The sequence below is a fragment of the Bufo gargarizans genome, chromosome 7 (genome assembly GCF_014858855.1).
Source record: "Bufo gargarizans isolate SCDJY-AF-19 chromosome 7, ASM1485885v1, whole genome shotgun sequence".
In the NCBI taxonomy this organism is placed as follows: Eukaryota; Metazoa; Chordata; class Amphibia; order Anura; family Bufonidae; genus Bufo; species Bufo gargarizans.
The window spans coordinates 180,661,697-180,685,522 of NC_058086.1; the positions used below are offsets into that span (position 1 = coordinate 180,661,697).

Here is a 23,826-nt window from a genome sequence, read left to right on the forward strand (position 1 = left end):
TACAAATCTTATGGAAAGCCTACAGCTTAGTGGTCCTCTGTGCCTAACAGCCGTGTAGTGTTGCACCATCCTGCAGTTTATTTTTTAAACTTTTTAGCCGGTTTAGAATACTGCAGCACATGCCATTGAAAGGTATGGAAAAGTGATGGCAGCCACAAGGTGCTCCCTCTATCTATGCCCACTTCCTGCCAGGAGAGATTAAAGGGGTACTACCGTCTCGGACATTAATGGCATATTGCTAGGATATCACGTCAGTGTCACCTCTGGGATCCACTCCTCTCTTCAGAAAAGCCCTACCCGAAGTGAAGAAGAAGCACTGCGTAAGTGCGGCCACCCTCCATCCACTGCTGTGGGAGTCCTGAAAAGAGCTGAGCACGGTGAATGGAGCGGTGGCCACGCTTGTGCAATGCGTTCTCCATTTACCATAATGGGGCTTCTAAAAAGCATGTCATTTTCAGAACTCCCATAGCAGTGAATGGAGAGTACACTGCACATGCCTGTGCTCTCCTTCACTTCAAGGGGCCCCTTTCTGGACCTAGGACTTGGGTGGGACCTTCACCTTTTTGACATTGATGGCATATCCTACCAATATGACATCAATGTCTGAAATGGGAAAACCCCCTTAAGTATGTTGCCGTAGTTCAAATCACTGGATAGAAGCACCCAGCCACTGAATGCATCAAGAACACGAGCAAAAATTGTCTTTTCTTTTCTGTTCTTGGGTAAAACGGTGGCATCATCATTATTTCAGTATTATATGGTAAAGGGAACTGAATACACTTACAATAATACACATTATTTAATAACTATACGGTGAAAAATTTACTTCAAATTGTACGCTCTTAGAATTTAACCATTAGAATAGCATTTTGAACTTCAATGATCTCAAGATTTTTGTTGCATCTTCACAGGAGCATAATGCAATGCAAAGATGTCTGCTATACAAAGATCATGCCGGCTCCTTGTTCCCTTCAGTATATTGTAATCACTGTGGCCAGATTTAGCTTCTCAGATCCAAGAAGTTTTTGAGCTAATAAATCTGAGCTTTAGATTTTGAGAGATACTGTAGCTGAATAGCTGTTACGGTGTTCTCTTTCTGAACATTATCCTGTTGCTGTAAGACTCAAGTCTTGAAAGTTGGCTGTAGGAATGTGTCAACTCTTAAAATGAACCCACCAGATGATGTCTGTTGCCCTGTCTGAGGACAGTATATGTTAGAGGGAGAGAAGATGAGCTCTGTGATATATAGGTCTTATTATTTCAAACAGAGTAAATCTTAACAGGACTCCTAGGAGAGTCAGTGAGAGTCCTGGTTACCCCACCGACACAGGATGACTGACATTGAGAGTCCTGATTACCTTACCATGATTCACAATCTTCTGTGTGCACACACTGATACCTGGAGAGCTGTCAATCATTTCTTGTGGGCGGGTAATCAGGACTCTTACTGACTCTCCAAGGAGTCCTTTCAGGATTTACTCTGGTTATTCCTTTGAAATCGTACTCCAAATTGTATAAACCTATATATCACTGAGCTCAGCTCATCTTCCTCTGTCATGTACCGCTCTCAGATAGGTCAGAAATCACCTCACTTTAAAGCCTCATTCACACTTCAGTGTTTCATGTATGTGTGCTGTACGTGTTCTCCATGGTCCATGGTTTTAGCACGGAATCATGCTCTATTTTGTCAGTGCTCACAGATCCATCACAGTCTATTATAGTCTATGGGTCCGTGAAAACCATGGATGCCATCCGTGTTTCACAAATAATTACGAAGAGATGCTTTGAAAATAATTTCTCATCCATGAAACACGGATGACTCACTAACAGCAAAAAATCGACACACGGACTACAGACGGATCCTTCACAGACATCTTCATGGAGGTATCACAGACCATCTTTTCACAGATTTGAGCGTGGACACAGCTGTGTGAATGAGGCTTAAGGGGTATTCCCATCTGGGTCATTGATGGTATATCGTTAGGATATGCCACCAATGTCAAATAGGTGCCTGTCCCACCTTTGGGACCTGCCTTCTGTTTCCTAGAACCGGGCCCACAAAGTGAAGGGAGAACAGCCACATATATTTGGCCACTCATTTTTCACTGTTTTAAAAGGCTTACTCTCCATTCACCACTATGGAACTTCCAAAAATAATCGAGCGAGCTGTTTCAGGAGTCAAATATCGGTGAATGGAGAGCAAACCACGCATTCATGGTGTCCCCGTTATGGAGATAGGACCCTTACCTATTTGACATTGATGGCATATCCTAGTGATTTGCCATCAATGTCCCACATGGGAATACCCCTTTAAGCAGCAAAATCCCAACATTTAGAAAAGTGACTAGCCGCTCTGATGCTGATGTTCCATCCACATGGTTATTTTCTTAGGGATTTCTCCATCACCGTTGCACATCTCACTAATTAGAGTGACATTTGGAAACTTGTAAGTGGACTGGCAGAAGCTGTTTGTGTTCGTTTGACTTCCAGTCCTTCGAACAAGAGATCAGTGTCTTAGCTCGGACAATCCGAAATTCCACACATCATCGATGTGCTGAGAGCTCTGAAATCCAATCTCCGGAGAGCCCTAAAGTATGCGCCGCTTCACCAGATGAAACACAAGGTGGAGGACTTTGAGTCAGTCAGTCGCAGATGGAACCAATATGATGCACAGGAAAGTATTGGGTAGCAGGGGTAGTACTTTGGCACAGCTCTGGAGACCACTCCATTAAAGCAGGCCATAATCTTTGCTAACTACCATAGCTTTCTCTGTTTAACCTACAAGGTGTTTTATTTTTTTCATCGACATATTAATCTCATAGGGTGGAAAGACTGATTTACTTTACTGGTGATGTACATTAGTCAACTCTAAATCAAAGGAGGTTGCTTGGAACAGTGACCGCATTTCAGCTTACGTTTGCTAAGTCTGTGTTCCCAATGCGTTTTGAGATACCTTACTGATATAAGTAAGGGGGAGTTCACATCAGCGTTTTCAATTCCGCTATAGCTTTCCGATGTAATGGAAAATAACAGAATTTTGAGATGGAATTGAAGATGGAAACCTTTAGAGGCATTCTGTTTTGAACCGTCATAATAGAGTACTATGGCCAGAAAGAACGGTTCCCTCTGGTTTCCGTTATCCTGGACGGAAAAGAAGGACTTTCGTTCAGTCCAAGATAACGGAAACCAGATGGAACCGTTATTTTTGGCCCTAGAACTCTATTATGACGGATCAAAACGGAATTCCGTTATTTTCAGTTATAAGCATGTTATAACGGAATTGAAAACGCTGATGTGAACCCCCCCAACCTTCAATTTAAAGGGGTTTTCGGGGTCTTTTATATTGATGATCAATATCTAATTGGTGGGGGGGGGGGGGGGGTCCATCTTCTGGCACGCCCACCAGTCAGCTGTTTGAAGAGGTCATGGTGGTCTCCTCCTAAGACAGTGACTTCACATTCATTGGTCACGTGGCCTAGTTGTATCTCCAGAGAAAAAGAGAAAAGTGCAACAGCACAACAGTGGGATTATGTAGTGGTGGTGCCCGCGGTGTCAGGTAACAGTCCGTAAGTACTCCGTCGCATTCAAGTGATTGGGCCTGAGCTGCAGTACCACGCAGTGCCTCTATACAATGGACGGCGCTGTGAGGAGGCTGCAGCTCTCACAGGAGCACCTAGGCCTCGTCAAACAGCTGATCTGTGGCGGTGCCGTGAGTTGGCCCCCACCGATCAGATATCGATGACCTTTCCTAAAGCCATCAATATAGAAGACCCTGAAAACCTTATTAAAGTTCTGAACAAAGTTGCCCATGGGGGAGATAAAATAATAAAGGAATCCCCCTCCGTTCCAGCACTGCCTCTTCGGTCGGTGTGTACCTGGCTTCAGTGATGACAGCAGGTACAGTTCCAAGAAAAAGTATGTAAACCCTTTGGAATGATATGGATTTCTGCAACTATTAGTCATGAAATGTGATCTGTTCTTCATCTAAGTCACAACAATAGACAATCACAGTCTGCTTAAACTAATAACACACAAAGAATTAAATGTTACCATGTTTTTATTGAACACACCATGTAAACATTCACAGTGCAGGTGGAAAAAGTATGTGAACCCTTGGACTTAATAACTGGTTGAACCTCCTTTGGCAGCAATAACTTCAACCAAACGTTTCCTGTAGTTGCAGATCAGACGTGCACAACGGTCAGGAGTAATTCTTGACCATTCATCTTTACAGAACTGTTTCACTTCAGCAATATTCTTGGGATGTCTGGTGTGAATCGCTTTCTTGAGGTCATGCCACAGCATCTCAATCGGGTTGAGGTCAGGACTCTGACTGGGCCACTCCAGAAGGCGTATTTTCTTCTGTTTAAGACATTTTGTTGTTGATTTACTTCTATGCTTTGGGTCGTTTGTCCGGTTGCAACACCCATCTTCTGTTGAGCTTCAGCTGGTGGACAGATGGCCTTAAGTTCTCCTGCAAAATGTCTTGATAAACTTGGGATATCATTTTTTCTTTGATGATAGCAATCCGTCCAGGCCCTGACGCAGCAAAGCAGCCCCAAACCATGATGCCCCCACCACCATACTTCACAGTTGGGATGGGGTTTTGATGTTGGTGTGCTGTGCCTCTTTTTCTCCACACATAGTGTTGTGCGTTTCTTCCAAACAACTCAACTTTGGTTTCATCTGTCCACAGAATATTTTGCCAGTACTGCTGTGGAACATCCAGGTGCTGTAAACGTGCAGCAATGTTTTTTTTGGACAGCAGTGGCTTCCTCTGTGGTATTCTCCCATGAAATCCATTCTTGTTTATTGTTTTACGTATCGTAGATTCGATAACAGGGATGTTAGCATATGCCAGAGACTTTTGTTAGTCTTTAGCTGACACTCTAGGATTCTTCTTCACCTCATTGAGTAGTCTGCGCTGTGCTCTTGTAGTTATCTTTACAGGACGCCCACTCCTAGGGAGAGTAGCAGCAGTGCTGAACTTTCTCTATTTATAGACAATTTGTCTTACCATGGACTGATGAACAGCAAGGCTTTTGGAGATACTTTTATAACCCTTTCCAGCTTTATGCAAGTCAACAATTCTTAATCGTAGGTCTTCTGAGAGCTCTTTTGTGCGAGGCATCATTCACATCAGGCAATGCTTCTTGTGAAAAGCAAACCCAGAACTGGTGTGTGTATTTTATAGGGCAGGGCAGCTGTAACCAACACCTCCAATCTCATCTCATTGATTGGACCCCAGTTGGCTGACACCTCACTCCAATTAGCTCTTGGAGATGTCATTAGTCTAGGGGTTCACATACTTTTTCCACCTGCACTGTGAATGTTTACATGGTGTGTTCAATAAAAACATGGTAACATTTAATTCTTTGTGTGTTATTAGTTTAAGCAGACTGTGATTGTCTATTGTTGTGACTTAGATGAAGATCAGATCACATTTTATGGCCAATTTGTGCAGAAATCCATATCATTCCAAAGGGTTCACATACCTTTTCTTGCAACTGTATACCCCACGTGACTCCCTATAGCTACGCTCCTGCTTCATACTAATGCCATTGACCTTGGCCACAGCTTTAAATAGCGTTTCTTTCTGTTTTCTCGATTATTCATTGAAAAATAAGTGAATGACATAGGAGAACCGCTGCGCCGCGCTGTTATTATTAAGACTTAGCTCGCTACCTTGGCAATGGTGAACATTAATAATTGACGACGCTTCCAGCATTAATTCATGCATTGGCTGTAACACAAGACAGTGACTGCTGCCGACTCATGTACCTGTAGACTCTTAGCTTCGCTTTAGCAGCCTGATATATATATTTTTTTTAATCTTTCATTTATTTTATGATCCCATTAAAAGAATGAAAGTATGAGTCGCCAGGCTTATTTCTATCGTGTTCCTCCGCAGGAGCTGCACAGACGGAATCAACTCCAGTCCGAATCGGCCAAGACCAAAGCTCTGCAGACGGTCATCGAGATGAAGGTAAGTGTTGCCCTAGATTCTGTCCTGTAGGTGCAATGATCACGTCTTCTCCACATCCATCACATGATTTCACATAATCTGTAGTATTCGGAGTGAACACTAATCTGTCATCCCCTGCTGAACACATAAATAGTTTCATCATTGATAGGTTGCTTTATTGTACATCATCACGTCCTTTAAATGCCATATGTTCTTCAGTAACTGATCATATACCATGGTGTACATGTCATCCCCTGCTTTCCTACATAACATGCATCTTCAATTCATCACCTGTTCTGTGTCCACCACTGAGGAGTGCACATGTTCTCTCTTTTTACTGCCACGTGTGAACAGGGTTTTGCAGAATCCTATTAACTTCTATCTCACTTTTTGGATCCAAGTCTATAAAAAAAGCAGAAGAATATGTATATGTCTTTACTGCTCTTTATAGTCATTATTAACCCCATCTACCCTAAAGTTTAAGAATCCTGCATTGGTATGCATTTGAAATTGCCTGATTTCCTGCATCTGCGCACTGCTCTGTATATTTCATACTAAAACACCAGTTGTACAGTATTTGCATCAATATATATATTACTGTGTATACTTTGTTCGTGCCCCTAAAATTGCCAACCATGATACCTAGTTGTAGGGCAAATTCACAGTTTTCCTAGCATGAATGTTAACTGCATACATCCAAGGGAATTTTGTGAGATTCATTTGTTCTTTAAGGGTTCTGTGGGTAATATCCTTAAAGGGGTTGTGCAAGAATGTATTTTTTTTTTGGCAAATCCCCCCACTTGGCCCTACCTGTAAAGGGCAGCTTACTACCTGCTTCTCAGGGCTGGCTCCCTGCTCCTTCCCCTCCAGGTGTGCGATTCTCCACTGGGCTTCCTGCCTGAAAACATCCATTTTGACATGGCTGCAGTCGATCACTGTCCTTGGACCTGGCTTCGACCGGCCAAATGATCACATGACACAAGGCGATCCAGTCACGGCCACGGCCAGTGATTGGTTGCAGCCATGTCAAACCGGATGTTTTCAGCAAGGGAGCGCAGTGGAGGAGTAGGAGCGCCGGGAGGCAGGTAAATAAGCTTCCCCTTACAGGTCCGGTCAAGTATAAGGGTCTGGCTCCCCCTATTCTTGCACAATCACTCTAAAGACTCTGTGAATTGCAGAAATGCAGACGCGACTCTTGCATTTTTTTTTTTATGTAGCATTTTTATTCAGTTTTTCCCAGCTTTTTTTTTTGTTCAATAAATAATAGCTGAAATCCAATAGTGAAATATAAAAGGCAGTACAAGTGTTACTTTATTGTTTTTGCCTTTTTTCTTCATTTAGTTTTTTGGGGTGAGTTTTTTGGGTCTCCAGACACTTCATATAATACCTGAAATAACCCACTAAAAAAAACAGTGAAAAAAAAACATGAAGTTCATGGCATTGTCTACAGGCCAAAATATGTCCCACAAAAGATGTGTAAAGGAAGCCTTAGAAAAAGTTATCCTTTATCCACTGGTTCCTGGGGGCCTGACCGCTGGGATGCCCACGCATTATGAGAACAGTTCCATGCCTCCATATGAATGGAGTGGCTGGTCATCCGCACTGCCTTTGCTTTCATTTCCATGGGACTGCCAGAGATGTAAAGTATTTGGCTACCTCCAACAGTCCCACAGATTTTGAATGAAGCGGTGGTGCGCATGCTGGACACGGCGCCCTTTATCCACTAACTTTTTGTAACCAGTATATCCCTTTAAGCAGTTAAGCCATTGATTCCCACTGATTGCCTGATTGTTAAGGGAAAGTTCACATCACCGTTATTTTTCCGTTCTTCTGATCTGTTACAGTACTTTTATTTCCATCTAGAAAAACGGATCTCAGATGGAAATGGCTCAGATTCCAAATGTACATAGCTGATGCACAGGATCATTTTTAGTTTTTTTTTACAAGATGCAGGATTTTTTTTTCTTTTATTTTTCTAATCTTCTTAATGGGGTTGTCCGGATTCAGAGCTGAACACGGACATACCCATAATTTCACCCAGTCAGCCCCCTGATGTTAACATCAGAGTATTTCATGCTCCGATGCTCTCCTTTGCCCTGCGCTGGATCGCGCAGGGCAAAGGCTCTTTTATTTACAATGACACTCTGCCGGGCGGAGTCTTCCGCCCAGCAGTGTGGTCGGTGTCGTCACCGGCTCTGATGGACTGGCTTTAGCGCTGCCCTAGCCGTTTTACAGGCTAGGGCAGCACTAAAGCCTGCCCATCAGTGACGGTGATTCCTGGCTCACTGCTGGGCGAAAGCCTCTGCCTGGCATCCCCATGGAGAGCCCGGTACGTCTCCGGATTTAGCGCAGGGCAAAGGAGAGCATCGGAGCATGAACTGCTCTGATGCTCAAGTCAGGGGGGCTGCCTGGGTGAAAATGGGGATATGTCCGGGTCCAGCTCTGAACCCGGACAACCCCTTTAAGGATCATTATCGCCGTAAATTTGAATATCTTGTGGGGGTGAACAAAATATCCCTACAAGTATTCCTGGGTGTCCCAACGCGTTTCCCCGACCTCTTGTCGGTTCATCAGGGGACCAGACTGTCGTAAAAGATAGACCAGGAGCACTCCTGCATCTAGGGCAACACCCCTATCAGATGTACCATTGTGCACTTTATTTATCAATGGTCTATCTCTCATAATAGTCTGGGCCCCTGATGAACCAACAGGAGGTCGGGGAAAGGCATCGGGACACTCAGGAAGACTTGTAGGGATATTGGAGGTACAGCTAAGGGCTTAGCCACCGAGAGGTGGGGTCGTCCCTTTCAGGGTTCTCTGCCTGTTGGCAGGGGTAGAGCAGGGACAGATAGGAGTCAGCAGAAGTATTTCTGACTACGAGGCGTGATTAACCCTGAACCCAATGATCAAGAGCTTCACCTGCACCGAGCTGACGACTCCTAGTCTTTGAGAGGTATCGTAAGTAGGATGGACCATGCACATCTAGGTGCTGTGTAAGATTGATAACCTCTAATGGTACCCTAGTGGGACCAATAGGTCTCATATCTGTTTTAGCTAGGTTGTATATTCTGTTGGGGATTTATGAGAAGATTTTAAGGATCTAGTAAAAGTTATGTTTTAATTGAAGGTTCAGATACCTGTGATGTGAACTCTCCCTAAGGGTACGGCCACAAGGACAGGTTTCCTGATACAGTTTTGGAAGCCAAAATCAGGAGTAAATAAATAAAAAATAAGGAGCTGTCTTATCTGTTCTTTATACTTTCTCTCCTTTTACGGTCTACTCCTAATTTTGGCTTCCAAAACTGCATCAGGCTTAAGCAGGGTGCTGTCTCTCTTGAAAGAGACCAGTCCTGTCTGGAGACTTACTGTAATTGCTCTATGGTATGGAGACTTATTGGAAGTTCTCTATAGGGAACAATATGCAAAGAGGTATCTCCCAAGAAGGAGAACCATCTCGCTAACGCCACCTATTGGAAGTGGCTCCCCATGGGTCAAAATACAACGATCCAACAAGCCTTGGTATTTGACTAGGGCAGTGATGGCTAACCTTGGCACTCCAGCTGTGGTGAAACTACGACTCCCAGCATGCTGCATTTATTTCTATAGAGTTCTGTGCAGGCCAAGCAAGGGGGCATCTTGAGAGTTGTAGTTTTACCACAGCTGGAGTGCCAAGGTTAGCCATCACTGGACTAGGGGATATAGCCAGACCAGATATCCTATTACCTTGTCAAATGCCAAGGCTTGTTGGAAAGTTGGATGACCTCATAGGGAGCCACTTCCAATAGGTGGCTCTAGCGAGATGGTTTTCTTCCTTGGGAGATACCTCTTTGCACAACTGCCTTAGGAAATGTGATCATGTGGCCGTACCCTAATGTAGCATCTGTCTATTGTTTTATATAATGTTATAAAATGCATAAAATCTCTTTTCCTACAACATAAGAGATGCCTTCCACATTTCCATACTTACAAGCATCACTTCCATACTAGGACAGCTTTTGCAATATGCATTTGCTCTCAGCAGACACTTTAAATATATATGATTACATGTCTGTGTGATTCTAGCTCGTTAGAGCGTAACATCTCAATTTAGCATGGCTCGTAAAACTGGTATATTTCTGCACTCCACTTTTTGTGCGCCCACAGAATACAAAATAGGCATATTATGATGATCACACATACTTAAAGCAGTTTATCAAATTGTAATTGCATGGCTGCATTTTTCCAGAAATAGAGCCACCCTTGTCTATAGGTTGTGTCTGGTCTTGCAACTCAACTCAAATGAATGGCACTGAGTTGAAATTCCAGACCCAGCCCGTGGACATGAGAGATGAAGAAGTTAGCTGCAATGTTGGCCACATTACAGGTCCGTTTTTCAGCTGTGTACTGAGAATCCCTATAATTTTTTACAAAATTAAAAAATAACATACCTTGGCGACATGTGGCAGTACAGACCATGGCCAGCATATTTGGGATCTATGTGAGTTGGGATCAAGTCTCCAACATTTGTTTGCTGAGTCAGAATCTTTTTTTTTTTCCCCATAAATTAAAGGTAACCTGTCACCATGAAAATGCGAAATAATCTGCAAACTGACAAGGTGTCTGAACTGCAAGCAGCGTGTTATAGAGCAGGAGGAGCTGAGCAGAGTGATATATAGCTTTATGGGAAAAGATTCAGTAAAACTTCTATTTCATTCATTTATATTCCTGCTCATTCTGGGCTTTGATGTCCAGGAGGCGGTCCTAATCAGTGATTGACAGCTCTCTCTGTATACACAGTCATAGAGGGCAGGCTGTCAATCACTGATGGGACCGCCTCCTGGACTTCAAAGCCCAGAATAAGCAGGAATATAAATGAATGAAATAGAAGTTTTACTGAATCTTTTCCCATAAAGCTATATATCACTCTGCTCAGCTCCTCCTGCTCTATAACACGCTGCTTGCAGTTCAGACACCTTGTTCCACGTGACAGGCAGTGATAGGTCAGTTTGCAGTGTTCGCCAGCGAACACATGCGTGCTGCCATCTTTAGTAAGGTAGACTCACCCGTCCGGCGATGCATAGGTAAGATCTTACCTGTGCCGGGAGCCGGTCTGAAATCAAATGCAGTCACCGGGAGCAGGCAGTTCCGAGAACAGCCTGATGAAGGCCCCCGGCGGCTGTTCTCTGAACTGCCTGCTCCCGGTGACTGCATTTGATTTCAGACCGGCTCCCGGCACAGGCACAGGTAAGGGCTTACCTGTGCATCGCCGGACGGGTGAGTCTACCTTACTAAAGATGGCAGCCCGCATGTATTCGCTGGTGAAAACTGCAAACTGACCATCACTGGTTCCCTTTAATTATCTATATATATATTGTATAGAGAGTCTAATATAAAAGGAAATAGCATTCTCCAAATCACTCTGGGACAGCAAAAAGACTGGAGCACAAGCTTTGCATTCTATTTATCAAGTGTTTTAGACACTTTTCTAGCCTTTAGGCACCTTGTCCGCTAAATAGGCGTGGCATAGTGGAAATGGGCATGGTGTCATGGGAAAGAGATTATGGCTTAAAGGGGTTGTCTCATTTCAGCAAATGTCCATATTGCTTCCTTTGCTGGCTTGATTAATTTTTCCATCTCTTTATACCTTTCTCTTTTCCATGGTAACGACCTCCCTGCAATCCAGCAGCGGTGGTCGTGCTTGCACACTTTAGGAAAAAGCGTCCTATGCACACTCCTGCGGTCTCAGCCACCAGAGAGGTCGGCGCCTTTTCTTATATTGTGCAAGCACGACCCCGACCAGGGTGGTTGTAACCATGGAAAAGAGCAGTGTATAATGTGATGGAAAAATGAATCTAGACAGCAAAGGAGGCAACATGGACAATCACAATACATTAGTAAGCGCCTTGTATTAGCTTTATCTACTTGATACATTCCATTTGCTGAAATGAGACAACCACTTTAAATGAGCCTCCATGCACCAAACATGTGCCCAAATTTTGGCACATTTTTGGACTACAACAAAACAAACTTATAAGTGGCTCTGCTCATTCTTGTGCATGAGAGCTACGGAAACAGTGTAGCACAACAAGCTATGCTGTTTCTGAGTTAGGGAATGAGACGCTACTGAAACAGCAAAGTGCCGGAGCGGTCTGCTGTTTCCCGGCCTGGTGTCCCATAATATCAATCCTCCATATACATATTCACCAATCCAAGAAACTATTCTGGAATTCCTGGTGCCAGTGCATTCTTAGATTGGTGTCTATGGTGCGGACATATACATTTTATATACTAAAAATATACATTATAATTGCAAATAATCTTGGACCAGATTTAGCAATTGGATCCCTATGAAATAAGCAATATCATCTTCCATGGCTTCCTGGGCATCGATGAGGGTATTGTGGGAGGCAGCAAATTCAGCCATCTTCCCCTCTAGGTGCGAGGTGCGGTCACCAATGTTTTGGATGTCCTTTCTGAGGTCCTTTAGAAGCCCCAGCATGTCCTTCTTCATAGAGGAGCACAGAGTGTCCAGCATGGAGTGCATGACATCCGCAGTAAGCTGAGTGTGCTCAAGGGATTCCCGCTCAGGCCCGCTCCGAGCAGCTGGGCTATGTGTAGGCAGCGATGGCGTTCCCGCCGGAGGGGTCAGCGCACAGGTTAGAGGTGGAGTCCCTCTTAGGCCAGACTCTGCTGGGGTCGTTTTACCGAAGAATTCGGTTAGCTTCGTTGGAGCAGGACGCCTCCGAACCTTCCCCATGTCTGAAGCTCTTTATAGGATTATGCCTGGTAGTATTCGGGTGCCGGAGTAGATGCTATGAGCCGCTTTAAAGATGTTTAGTCCGGAGCAGATGCGCTATGTGACCGGCGCCATCAGCGATCAGGCCACGCCCCCATCCCTATGAAATAAGGTAAAGAACAAACAGCTGGTGCGCTATACAGATACAGTTTATTGAATAACTTAGTGGCTGCATACATTTTTTATTACATTTAATTGCAGAAGTATTCAGATGCAGGTTCTGATTTGAAAAATGTAGAATATTTTTTGTGGCACAGCCCCTTTAAGGAACTGCAGTCTTGTGAAGTAGCACAGTCATTACTTAGCAGCCAGCAGAGGTTTCATAGCCCGTGTTCCCTTGTAATTAAGTCGGTGGAAGCCTCAAGTAAATCAGGGTTGTTTCTGGATTGAACTATACCTCTTAAAAATCTGCTTAATTATATGGAAATGCAGCCATTAAGAAAATGTGTTTCAGTGCAAATGATTGTCAAGGTAATTTATGCTGAAATGCTTTTAGTGAAATGACACAACACGAGGGGCATACAGAAAGACAACAGTATAATGCTTCAATGGATAATGAGGCACGTAAAAGTTACATCATTTTTAAAATATCCAAACAATATATATACCATATTTTTGGACTATAAGACGCAGGATTTGGAAGAGGAAAATAAGAAAACAAATCCAAATCAGACCCCCAAGCTCCATCATACCCTCAGACCCCCATGCTACATCAGCCTCAGATCAGACCCCCCCCCAAGCTCCATCAGCCTCGGATCAGTCCCCATCAGCCTCGGATCAGTCCCCATCAGCCTCGGATCAGTCCCCATCAGCCTCGGATCAGTCCCCATCAGCCTCGGATCAGTCCCCATCAGCCTCGGATCAGTCCCCATCAGCCTCGGATCAGACCCCATAAGCCTCAGATCAGACTCCATCAGCCTCAGATCAGATCCCATAAGCCTCAGATCTTACCCCATCAGCCTCAGATCAGATCAGACCACAGATCAGCCCCCATCAGCCTCAGATCAGACCCCATCAGCCTCAGATCAGACCCCATCAGCCTCAGATCAGACCCCATCAGCCTCAGATCAGACCCCATCAGCCTCAGATCAGACCCCATCAGCCTCAGATCAGACCCCATCAGCCTCAGATAAGACCCCATCAGCCTCAGATAAGACCCCATCAGCCTCAGATAAGACCCCATCAGCCTCAGATTAGCCCCCATCAGCCTCAGATTAGCCCCCATCAGCCTCAGATCAGACTCCATCAGCCTGAGAGCTTACCCCATCAGCTTCAGATTAGACCCCCATCAGACCACAGATCAGATGTTAAAAAAATAAAAAATAATAATAATAATCTTCGCTTGCACTGCCACTTACTCACTGCTCCCTGGTCTTCTGGCCAGTACTGCACTGTGACCTGACTTTGCACAACACCTACGTTCATTACGTCCTAAAGCTGTACGCATTCAGGACACATTGCAGAACAGGGCTTGGAAGAAGATTAAGGAGCAGTGAGTACAGCCAGCACAACAATTCCCTCACCGCTCCTTGCGCCTCCCGCATGCTGATACCGCTTCCATAATTGTCTAAAAGGGCATATACAAAGATGCTGCCCATACACCTTCAATAGCTGTCAGACAAATTCTTATGTCTGCTGATTGGTATCTCTCCTGACTCGATGGAAGAAAGGAGTAAGCCACAGCCAGCCACCTCTGCGGCAGCTTATCTCCCAGGAGAACAAAAGGATCAGGCGTTGAAATTTAGTGCATCTAATCCTTGTCTCTTCTACTTTTACTTAGGAACTCCCCATAAATGTTAGATTGTTGGCCAGTCGTTACACCCGGAAGTAGAGGTGAATGCAGATGAAGCTGGATGCACCTCCACTTCCGGGTGGAATGACGTCAACGGCGCATGCGTACTGAACATCTTCACTGCTTGGCAAGCAGCAGAAGCTGGGCTCCATCTAAGGAGAGGAGGGTATGTTTTATACAATGGAAGCACCAGGGGTGTCGCTGGAGTGGTGCTCAAACCGCATAGGCCTACCTCCTGGTGCTTCAGTGCCTTAGTTGCATAAATATTAAACAGTAAATTTCTCCTACAAAAAAAAAAAAAATGGCTGGTATTGTTTTACTCAGCTGGATGAACCCTACCAGGCTATATGCCTGGTTTAATAGGGTTGATCCTGGTGACAGAGCTGCTTTCAGTGAATCAATCCCATTTGTGGCAGCGTCGTATACTTGGACTGAGCAATACTTGTGGACTTTTCTTATGGCAAAATATATGTCAATAAAGAGTCACTTACCCCTTACAGAGATGCTGTCTTCCTACAACTAACCTACGGAGGTACATACAGCACCACTAGGTGTGGCCTCCACCTATAGGTATTATGTAGTTTCACTATAAAATGTTTTGATGTATGGTAATATGTGTCTTGCAAACTTTTTTTTTTTTTTCTAAAATGAGTTTTTATTATATTTAATATGATGCTGTCTGCATGTACTAACAATCTACATTCACGACACACAAAACGTGGTACCATCTGGAGCGTGGATCCTGCAGACTTGAACCACATTGTTTTCTGCATGAATTTCATTAGAGAAATTCCATAACTGCAGCGCTAATGAACGGAGTCATTTCGATTTCATGTCATAATCATTCCCCAGTCCTTTACCACGAATCGCTGCCTTCCCCTGTTCCTCGCTACTGTAATTTAGCTTATGGTGTTTTTGATTCTGTGCCAAGAGACCTTCATATAGTTATGATTATGAGGTAGATCCGGTGACTTGAATGTGCTGCAACTGGAGAATCAAACTGAATATGAATCTGTGGTTTTGCCTTACTCCTTGTAGAGATCTCCATCCCTGTGCTTTGATCCAGATTTTATTTGGCAGGTAAGTTGAAAGGTTTGTGTGTGCGTTTGTTTTTTTCTTATACTGCTCGGGTGCGTGCAATGAATTGATTTCTCTGTGTGGACCTATTCAGTCTGCCATCGGTACATATTATAAGGAGAGATAAACCTGTTCTGCTTGTCTGTAGACAAAATCATTGTTTCTTTAGACATTGAGAAGTCAGCATCTTCCCCCCCAATTACAAGTTTTTGTATAAGTGAAAAATAAATGGCTCCTATATATAATTCAGGGACAATGTCAGGTAGGGGAACAAGTGCAATCACATTTCCCATCAGAGCTGATGAGTCTAATGTCAACCTAGTCAACAATTATGTCAGTACTCCCTTGGTAATGGTCAACCTACCCTGGGGTCGGCTGGGCACTTAAAGTGACCCTGAAAAAAAAAAACTAAAATTGCCCCCATGTTGTAGGTGGGTCCAAACTGATAGAAGGTAAGGCAACACAAGAAGGGAGGTCCAACAATAGTAGGTGGGCCAGCAATTATGTATTTCAGAACCAAATACCGCCCCAGCAGAACCAAATACCACAGTGCAGCACAAAATACTGCCACCCGTGCCATAGTAGGATACTGTATCATAATCCTGAAGATGGCAATACATTTTAATTCAGGAGGACACCTGAGGCCGCTGACCAGGTGTATATGTGCCTGATGCTCCTATATCAGGCAGCCTGAAACTGCGGCCCTCCAGCTCTTTCAAAACTACAACTCCCAGCATGCCTGAACAGCCTACAGCAGGGCATTGTGGGAGTTGCAGTTTTACAACAGCTGGAGGGCCGCAGTTTGAGGATGCCTGTCCTAAATTAATATGCTGAGAGCATCAGATCTTTATGGACTTGGCTGGCGGCCAAGTGGAGGACTTGGGTGACCCCCTGACAATTGGCCTACCAGGAAATTTCCCTGTAGGTTCTTAAACCTACCCCAGAGGCAACCTATTTAATTTTCTTGTCTCAGTGACAACAGAGAACAATTCTCTGTTCTCTAATTAGGTGGTGGTCTCCTTGGTCATTAGTTGCCCACCATAGTCTTAGATACTGTACAAAAATAAGTTCTTATACAGGCTGCTGGGTCTGATGCAAACCCAGTCACTAACTATATCAATACTCCTCGTAAAAAACAAGTGCAGTCACATTTTCCTTCAGAGCTGTATTCAAAGCTTCTGCGAACCAAGTCACCAATTATGTCAATGCTCTCTTGGTAATGGTCAACCTACCCCATTATGGAAATTTTGATAGTGCCCTTAAACCCATCAAAAAGCAACCTGTTAAGTGTCTACATCTTTAATGACATTGGAGAACATGGGACCCTTGTTCTCCCAATTGGTCATTAGTTGCCCAGTTACCATAGATGCTGCTCAAGATATGTTCTCTATATACGGGTGTCTAATATACAGTTGTCACTCATCAACTACACAGGGAGAGGAGGACCAAGATACTGTTGTGGAGTCGGGTAGTGGTTTAGATGCACATTCCCATGTGGTATTCATAGTGTTGTAAAAAAAAACAGCACAAAAGCCACATCATGTTTTTTACTTGTCATTTTTAGGACAATTAGAATGAGCTGGACATGAAGGCAGAGCCCTAATAAGTATTCATAGAAAGTCACATTCTATAGGGACAGCCAAGGCCGAATATATAGATTAGATGAGTTTTGGGATAATTAGTCTGGCTAATCTCAGTACATGTGAACTGGCATATTAAAGGAATTGTCTTACAATGATGAGCCCTTTCTAGATGCCATTTCAGGGCATCTGAAAGTCCCAGAGCAGGGATGCATGGACAGCCTACAACTATTAGGGCATGCTGGGAGTTGTAGTTTTGCAACAGCTGGAGGGCTGCAGGTTGAGCATGTCTGTCCTAGATGATGGGTTCCCTCTATTGGAGAGAGAAGGAGAGCTGCCATATAAGAATGGCTCCCACTCTGGTGGATCCAACTGGTCCATGAAGTACTTAGTTGGCCAGTTGAATCTAAATGGCCACCATGTAATACTACATTTTCCTGCAGCTTATAGCCATATTTGGCTTCCCATGGATGATCGCTAGAGGTAGAAACTTGCAGCGATCATTGGTCCGGCTTCTATTTAACGAGTTGTACCTTTATGAGACAATCCCTTTAAACCTTCAGATACAGGACCTACAGTGCTTGTCTACTATACTGAATTGTCTTTGAAGGAGTATTCTGGTACTTGTATATTGATGGCCTGTTCTCAGGATAGGCTATCAGTATCTGATCGACTGGAGTCCGCACCCTGCACTCCCTTTCACGTCAGTGGGAGCAGGGATGCACCGACCAGCTCTGTCCTCTGTACAGTTGAATGGAGATGAATAGTTCTCCTACTTTCGGCATTGGAGCTACCGTAGAACAGCTGATTGGTTAGAGTGCAGAGTTTCGGATCCCTCCGATGAGATATTGATTTCCTATACAGCAGACGGGTCATCAATATAAAAGGACTGGACAGCCCCTTTACCTATGTGTGCATTGTATATGCTTATATACATTGTATTGTTCTTAAGCTAACCCAAAGCTGTCTAACCAGAGACCTGTTCGCTGCATGTGGCCTTACGGCAGGAGTTTGGTTTCCCATCGCACTTCATTAGTCAATGCAATCAATTATTATTCCTTCAACAATGGAATGAGCTCATGTTAACAAACGTTAATCAAGAAACTCTTAAATATAGTTAAAAAAATATATATATATCATATTGCCGGTCTATCCTGAGGCTAGGCCATCAAGATCAGATCAGATTGGCAGGGGTCCTATTCCCGTCACCCCCGCCAGCTGTTTGAATAGACTGTGGCACTTCGGTGAGCGGTCTCTTCCTAGATCCGTGACGCATGAATTAAGCGCACCTCAGTTCCATGCAAGTGAATGCAATACCAGGCACAGCCACTATCAGATGGGATGGCGCTGTGCTTGGTAAACTGTGAGGTGGCTGCAGCCCTCACTGGAGCGTCATGGTCTCCTCAAACATCTGATCGTGGGAGTGTTGGGTGTCACACCCCTGCCGATCTGGTATTGATAACCTAACCTGAGGATAGGTATAAATATTAAAATCCCCTTTAATACTATATATCTATCTCCTGTGCACATACCGACAGTACTTTATATGTAGGTGATATGGTGCAGTGCGAGATAGGTAAGCTGATGTTTCTAGTATCTCTTGGAGAAGAATGTTGAAGGCCATATCTTCTGCATGCAGCAAACAGCTCTGCCGTTCCCTTTTATACGATCTACCTTGTATTTTTGCAGATATTTATTAGATTCTAGATATTTCTTCTCTGTATAGAGCAGAGTCCCATGTCCGGTTTGCTGTGATTTCTTTGATATACTAATAGCTTACATTTTGAGTGTGTGGCATGTCTACTAAACGCTTCACTCTGATTAACTCTGTACTAATCCGTGGCGGTCTTCTAGCTTAGAGAACAATACATCATTTATATATTTTGTGCAAAACGATTATGTTTATTTTTAGATTGTATTTTTGGATGAAGACGTCTTATATTGGATACTGACTGAGAATATACAAATATTAGGAATGGGGATAGGACTGTGTTCAGATGTAGTTTCTGGAGATCCTCACGAGATATACCCTGAACGTGTAGGATATAATAAGCCCAATCTATGTCCTTTTGTGTCAGCACACCTTTATTGTACTGTATTGAAGAGTGAAGCCCTTTACACTGGATTTTGGGTGGTATGGGAGTCATCATCCCGCAGTATATTACTCAGGAATACTTTCTGGTGGGAGGAAAATACACAGCAGAAGAAAGTTTCAGCACTATTGAAGATTCTGTTGCTTTGTCTTTATTTTCGGTATCAAATTACATCATGTGGACACCATCTCACACTCCAAAACACATTGACGCGTTTCGAACTGTACCGTTCTTAGTCGTAACTGTGTGCACTGCCTGACCCTCGGGTTTAAATAGATCCATTCCCCCGGGGTGAGGCAAAGCACTTGCTCTGTCCTGTGCTACACCCATTATCTACATCTGACATCGTATTAAAAACAACACCTATAAATCCCACAAAAATGCGAAATATGAGGTACAAAATACAAAAACCCCTATCTAGGACAAGGTCACATCATAGGATCACTTCATACATTCCAGATCGGAACCTTGATCATGTGCAGTTTTGCCTCGAAAAAAATTGCATGTGAACTAGGGATCGACCGATATAGATTTTTTAGGGCCGATACCGATAATTTGTGAACTTTCAGGCCGATAGCCGATAATTTATACCGATATTCTGGGAATTTTCATTTTGAAAGAAATAAATAAATTCCTAATAACACTTAATAAAACATCGCAATGGCTGTTAATTCGCTTAACTCATTATGTGTTTTTTTTTTTTTTAAACCCGAGGGTCAGGCAGTGCACACAGTTACGACTAAGAGCGGTATTGTTCGAAACGCGTCAATGTGCGGGGGTGTGAGATGGTGTCCACATGATGTAATTTGCTACCGAAAATAAAGATAAAGCAACAAAATCTTCAATAGTGCTGGAACTTTTTTCTGCTGTTTATATCTGGAGAACTTACCTGGTTCGTTCCGTGCACGGAGGATAAAGGGTACATGGGGAGCTGGACATTTTGTTAATTAATGTTATGGGAGGAAAATACAGTCAGAACAGAGATTATAATTTATTTATTTAGCACCGACATATTACCTTGTGCTCTACAATCATGGGTAGAAGCATATTGAAAGCATGCAGAACGTATCTGACAATGAAATAAAAGGGAGAGGAGCTTAAAATTAAAGGGGTTTCCAGGGTTTTAATATTAATGGCCTCAGGATCGTCCATCAGTATCTGATCGGTGGGAGAATGACGGCCCGCACCCTCACAGAGTAAAGCCTCATACACATGTCAGTGTTTGGTCAGTGATTTCCATCAGTGAGTGAGCCAAAACCAGGATTGGAGCCTTGACAGGTATGGTGGAAAGATCTGCTCCTGTTCTGTGGTTAGAGCCGCATCTGGTTTTGGCTCAAAATCACTGATGGAAATCACTGACCAAAACAGGGACGTGAGAATGAGGATCTGGTGCCAAAAGTTGGTGCTGCACACAGTGGCGTACATAGAGAAGTAAGGGCCCCATAGCAAGGCCCCCCACACAGGACAGAAGGGTTTCTGCTTAAACCCTTTTCAATGACCCTTGCGTCATTTTTCCACTGTCTCATTTGCTAAAAGTTGTTCTTTTAGAGGTTAGAGTACTGACCAACTTTTCACCCCCAGTAGAAGAGGAGATAATCCCAACTAAGACTGGGCCCCGTCTTGCCCTGGGCCTCATAGCAGTCGCCTGGTCTGACGCTATGGAAGTTACGCCCCTGGCCACACAGCTCTGTCCGTTGTGTAGTAGATGGAGCTGGGCACTGCAGCACTGTTACCACCAGTATCTGATTGGTGGGGGTCTGACACCCAGGACCCCGCCAATCACTTGTCTGAGAAGACACCGGCGCTCACCAAACACAGCGCCGTACATTGTATAACGTCTGTCCTTGGTATTGCCCTCAGGCCCATTCACTTCTATGGGGCTGAGCTGCTCCAAGACCACATGACCAATGAATGTGTCCTCACTGGCCTAGGAAACGACGAGAGAAGGCCGGAGCGCTCACAGGAGTGCCGGTGCCTTCTCAAACAGCTGATCTGCGGGGTTCCGGGTGTTGGGCCCCTACAAATTAGATACTGATGGCCTATCGAAAGGATAGGTCATTAGTATTAATATCTCGGAAAACCCTTTCAGGCCAGTTTCACATGAATGTAATAGAGACACATTTTAAGGTCCATTTTATGGCTACAAGACCTGTAAACTTCTGTCCCAATCTAAGAACATAGAAGTCGGTTGTAATACATGGTAAGCTTTTTGTCAGTCAAAGGGCATCTGTCAGCAGATTTGTACCTATGACACTGGCTGACCTGTTACATGTTCACTTGGCAGCTGAAGGCATCTGTGTTGGTCCCATGTTCTTATGTGTCCGCATTGCTGAGAAAAATAGGTTTTTATGTATGCAAATGAGCCTGTAAGAGCAATGAGGGCGTTGTCGTTACACTTAGAGGCTCCCCCTTTCTCTGCAACCGCCGCACCCTCTGCACTGACAGGACCAGGAAGTGAAAAAGTCATTATGCCGCAGCAGTTGCAGAGAGAGCAGAGCCTCTAGGTGTAATGACAACGCCCCCGTTGCTCCTAGATGCTCATTTACATATATTAAAACATCATTTTGCTCAGCAATGCGGGCACATATGAACATGGGACCAACACAGATGCCTTCAGCTGCCAAGTGCACATGTAACAGGCCAGTGTCATAGGTACAAAACTGCTGACAGATGCCCTTTAATTGTAGAGGAAGAGGAGACATGTTTTGCCTAAGATTGACTTCAAATATTTTCCTATCGGACACAGTCAGGGTCTGACTCTGACTCCAGATCTCCAAAATGTAAGGGCTGCTGGGTAGCTCTGGAAGATTGCACTTGACTTCTCATGGAAGACACAAGGTTGACCTGGGGTACAAGGATGATTAGGGTATGTTCACAATGGCAATACCAACATGTATTTAGTATTTAGTGGAGGATCCTCTGCAGATGCGGATAATCCTCCGACTTTTCCAAATAGAATCCGTGAGAATAAGTGGTTTGTGGATTTTTTTTCCAGTGCACATGAATGGGGTTAGGGGAATTCATTAGGGTTTTGGCAACGAAACCAGAGGAATAAACCATTTATTTTATTTTGTTTTGTTTTAGTAATCATCGGGGACTCAGCAGTTGGACTATGACACATCAGAAATGCATATGTTGTACATGTCCTTTCAACATCCATTAATGTAATATATTACAGTGATTTGCAGTCATTGCACATCCTATCCCACCTACTGTCACTAGAGTCCACGTCATGTCCGTTTTCTGGGTTTTGAGACAATATAGAGTTGTCGTAGATATAACAGGAAGGTGTTGGTATTAAACTACTTGTGGCTTTTGTGCTCCATTCTTAACTCAGGATTGCATGGCATGGATTGCGTGATGTATACTGCGGCCTGATATACTGACCAGAACTCACTGGCCCTGCTTCTCATGTCGCTTCTCTATTAACCCTTTGTTATGCAATCCGGGCTCCTGGTCACTCCTCCATTCTGTGTCTACCAATACTTACGTTTTTTTTGTTTGTTTTTTCCACACAGGATACCAAAATAGCGTCCCTGGAAAGAAATATGAGAGATCTAGAGGACGAAATCCAAATCATTAAAACCAATGGTGTCCTAAACATAGAAGACCGCGAGGAAGAAATCAAGCAGATGGAAGTGTATAAAAGTCATTCAAAGTTTATGAAAAGCAAAGTGAGTATCAGGATTATAGCAAATTGTGTGGGCGCTTAAAGGGAACCTGTCAGCTCAAAGACACACCCCAGACTCAAGTAAGCAGGGTATAGTTTAAGTGGTGCTGAGTCCGATTATATAATTTTTATTTTCATGTTCACTTGCATTCTGACGCTGTCCTCCTATAAACCAGCAGTAAAACACATTGAGAGCAGTCCTCTTTGAGTCCTCTCCATTATGTGCATGAGCACAGGAGTCCTCTCAATGCCTCTTACTGCTTTTTTGTCCGAGCATAGCAAGTGAGTATGAAGATAAAAATCACATTACCGGACTTGGCGTTACCTACACTATACACCGCTTAGTCTAGTTTGGGGGATGTTTTGGAGCTGGCAGATTCCCTTTAAAGGGACTTAAAATACGTATAACTTGAGGATGCTTCACCGTCTTATTGGAGCCTGGCCCACTGGCCACCTCCAGTTCTCAAAAATTGTCAACAAAATGGCTGCCTCACAATATTCTGCAAGTATTTTTACTTAAATAAAAAAAAATTATCACACAATATACCAATAATTCATAAATCCTCAATTAAAATATATTTACAATAAATGAATAGAAACTGGTCCCTTTACAATGCGGAGCTCATGCATAAAATTATGATACCTTCCACTTAAAGATCCATTGCGTCATTCTGCAGAAAAGTCCTTATAATCCATATGCAAATGAGCAGCTAAGTGCACCGAGGGTGGGCATAAACCACTCTGTGCTCCCTTGCTCCTCCTGCTTCTTCTACTAGCCCCTCCCTCTCCTTGGTTAACTGGCCTAGGTCTTCCTGGTGGATTTGGTGATCTCTACAATGGGGACACCCCTTAGCTTGGTTTTCCTTCCTTTGAG

The 23,826-nt window shown here is 43.8% G+C and overlaps 1 protein-coding gene across 4 annotated transcripts in view; it reads left to right on the forward strand.

Annotated features, from left to right (window-relative positions):
- Positions 1–23,826, forward strand: part of ERC2 (ELKS/RAB6-interacting/CAST family member 2) — an 881,888-nt gene that overhangs the window by 173,162 nt on the left and 684,900 nt on the right. For 3 of the 4 annotated variants that reach the window (XR_006390837.1, XR_006390839.1, XM_044300746.1), the window contains 3 exons: positions 5,912–5,986; positions 15,571–15,612; positions 22,801–22,956. Coding sequence is in view for 1 of the 4 variants with exons in the window: in XM_044300746.1 (XP_044156681.1) it covers positions 5,912–5,986; positions 15,571–15,612; positions 22,801–22,956 (273 nt within the window). In the remaining 3 variants the exon portion in view is untranslated. The remainder of the gene's footprint in view (positions 1–5,911; positions 5,987–15,570; positions 15,613–22,800; positions 22,957–23,826) is intronic. The other variant, XR_006390838.1, reaches the window with a different exon arrangement.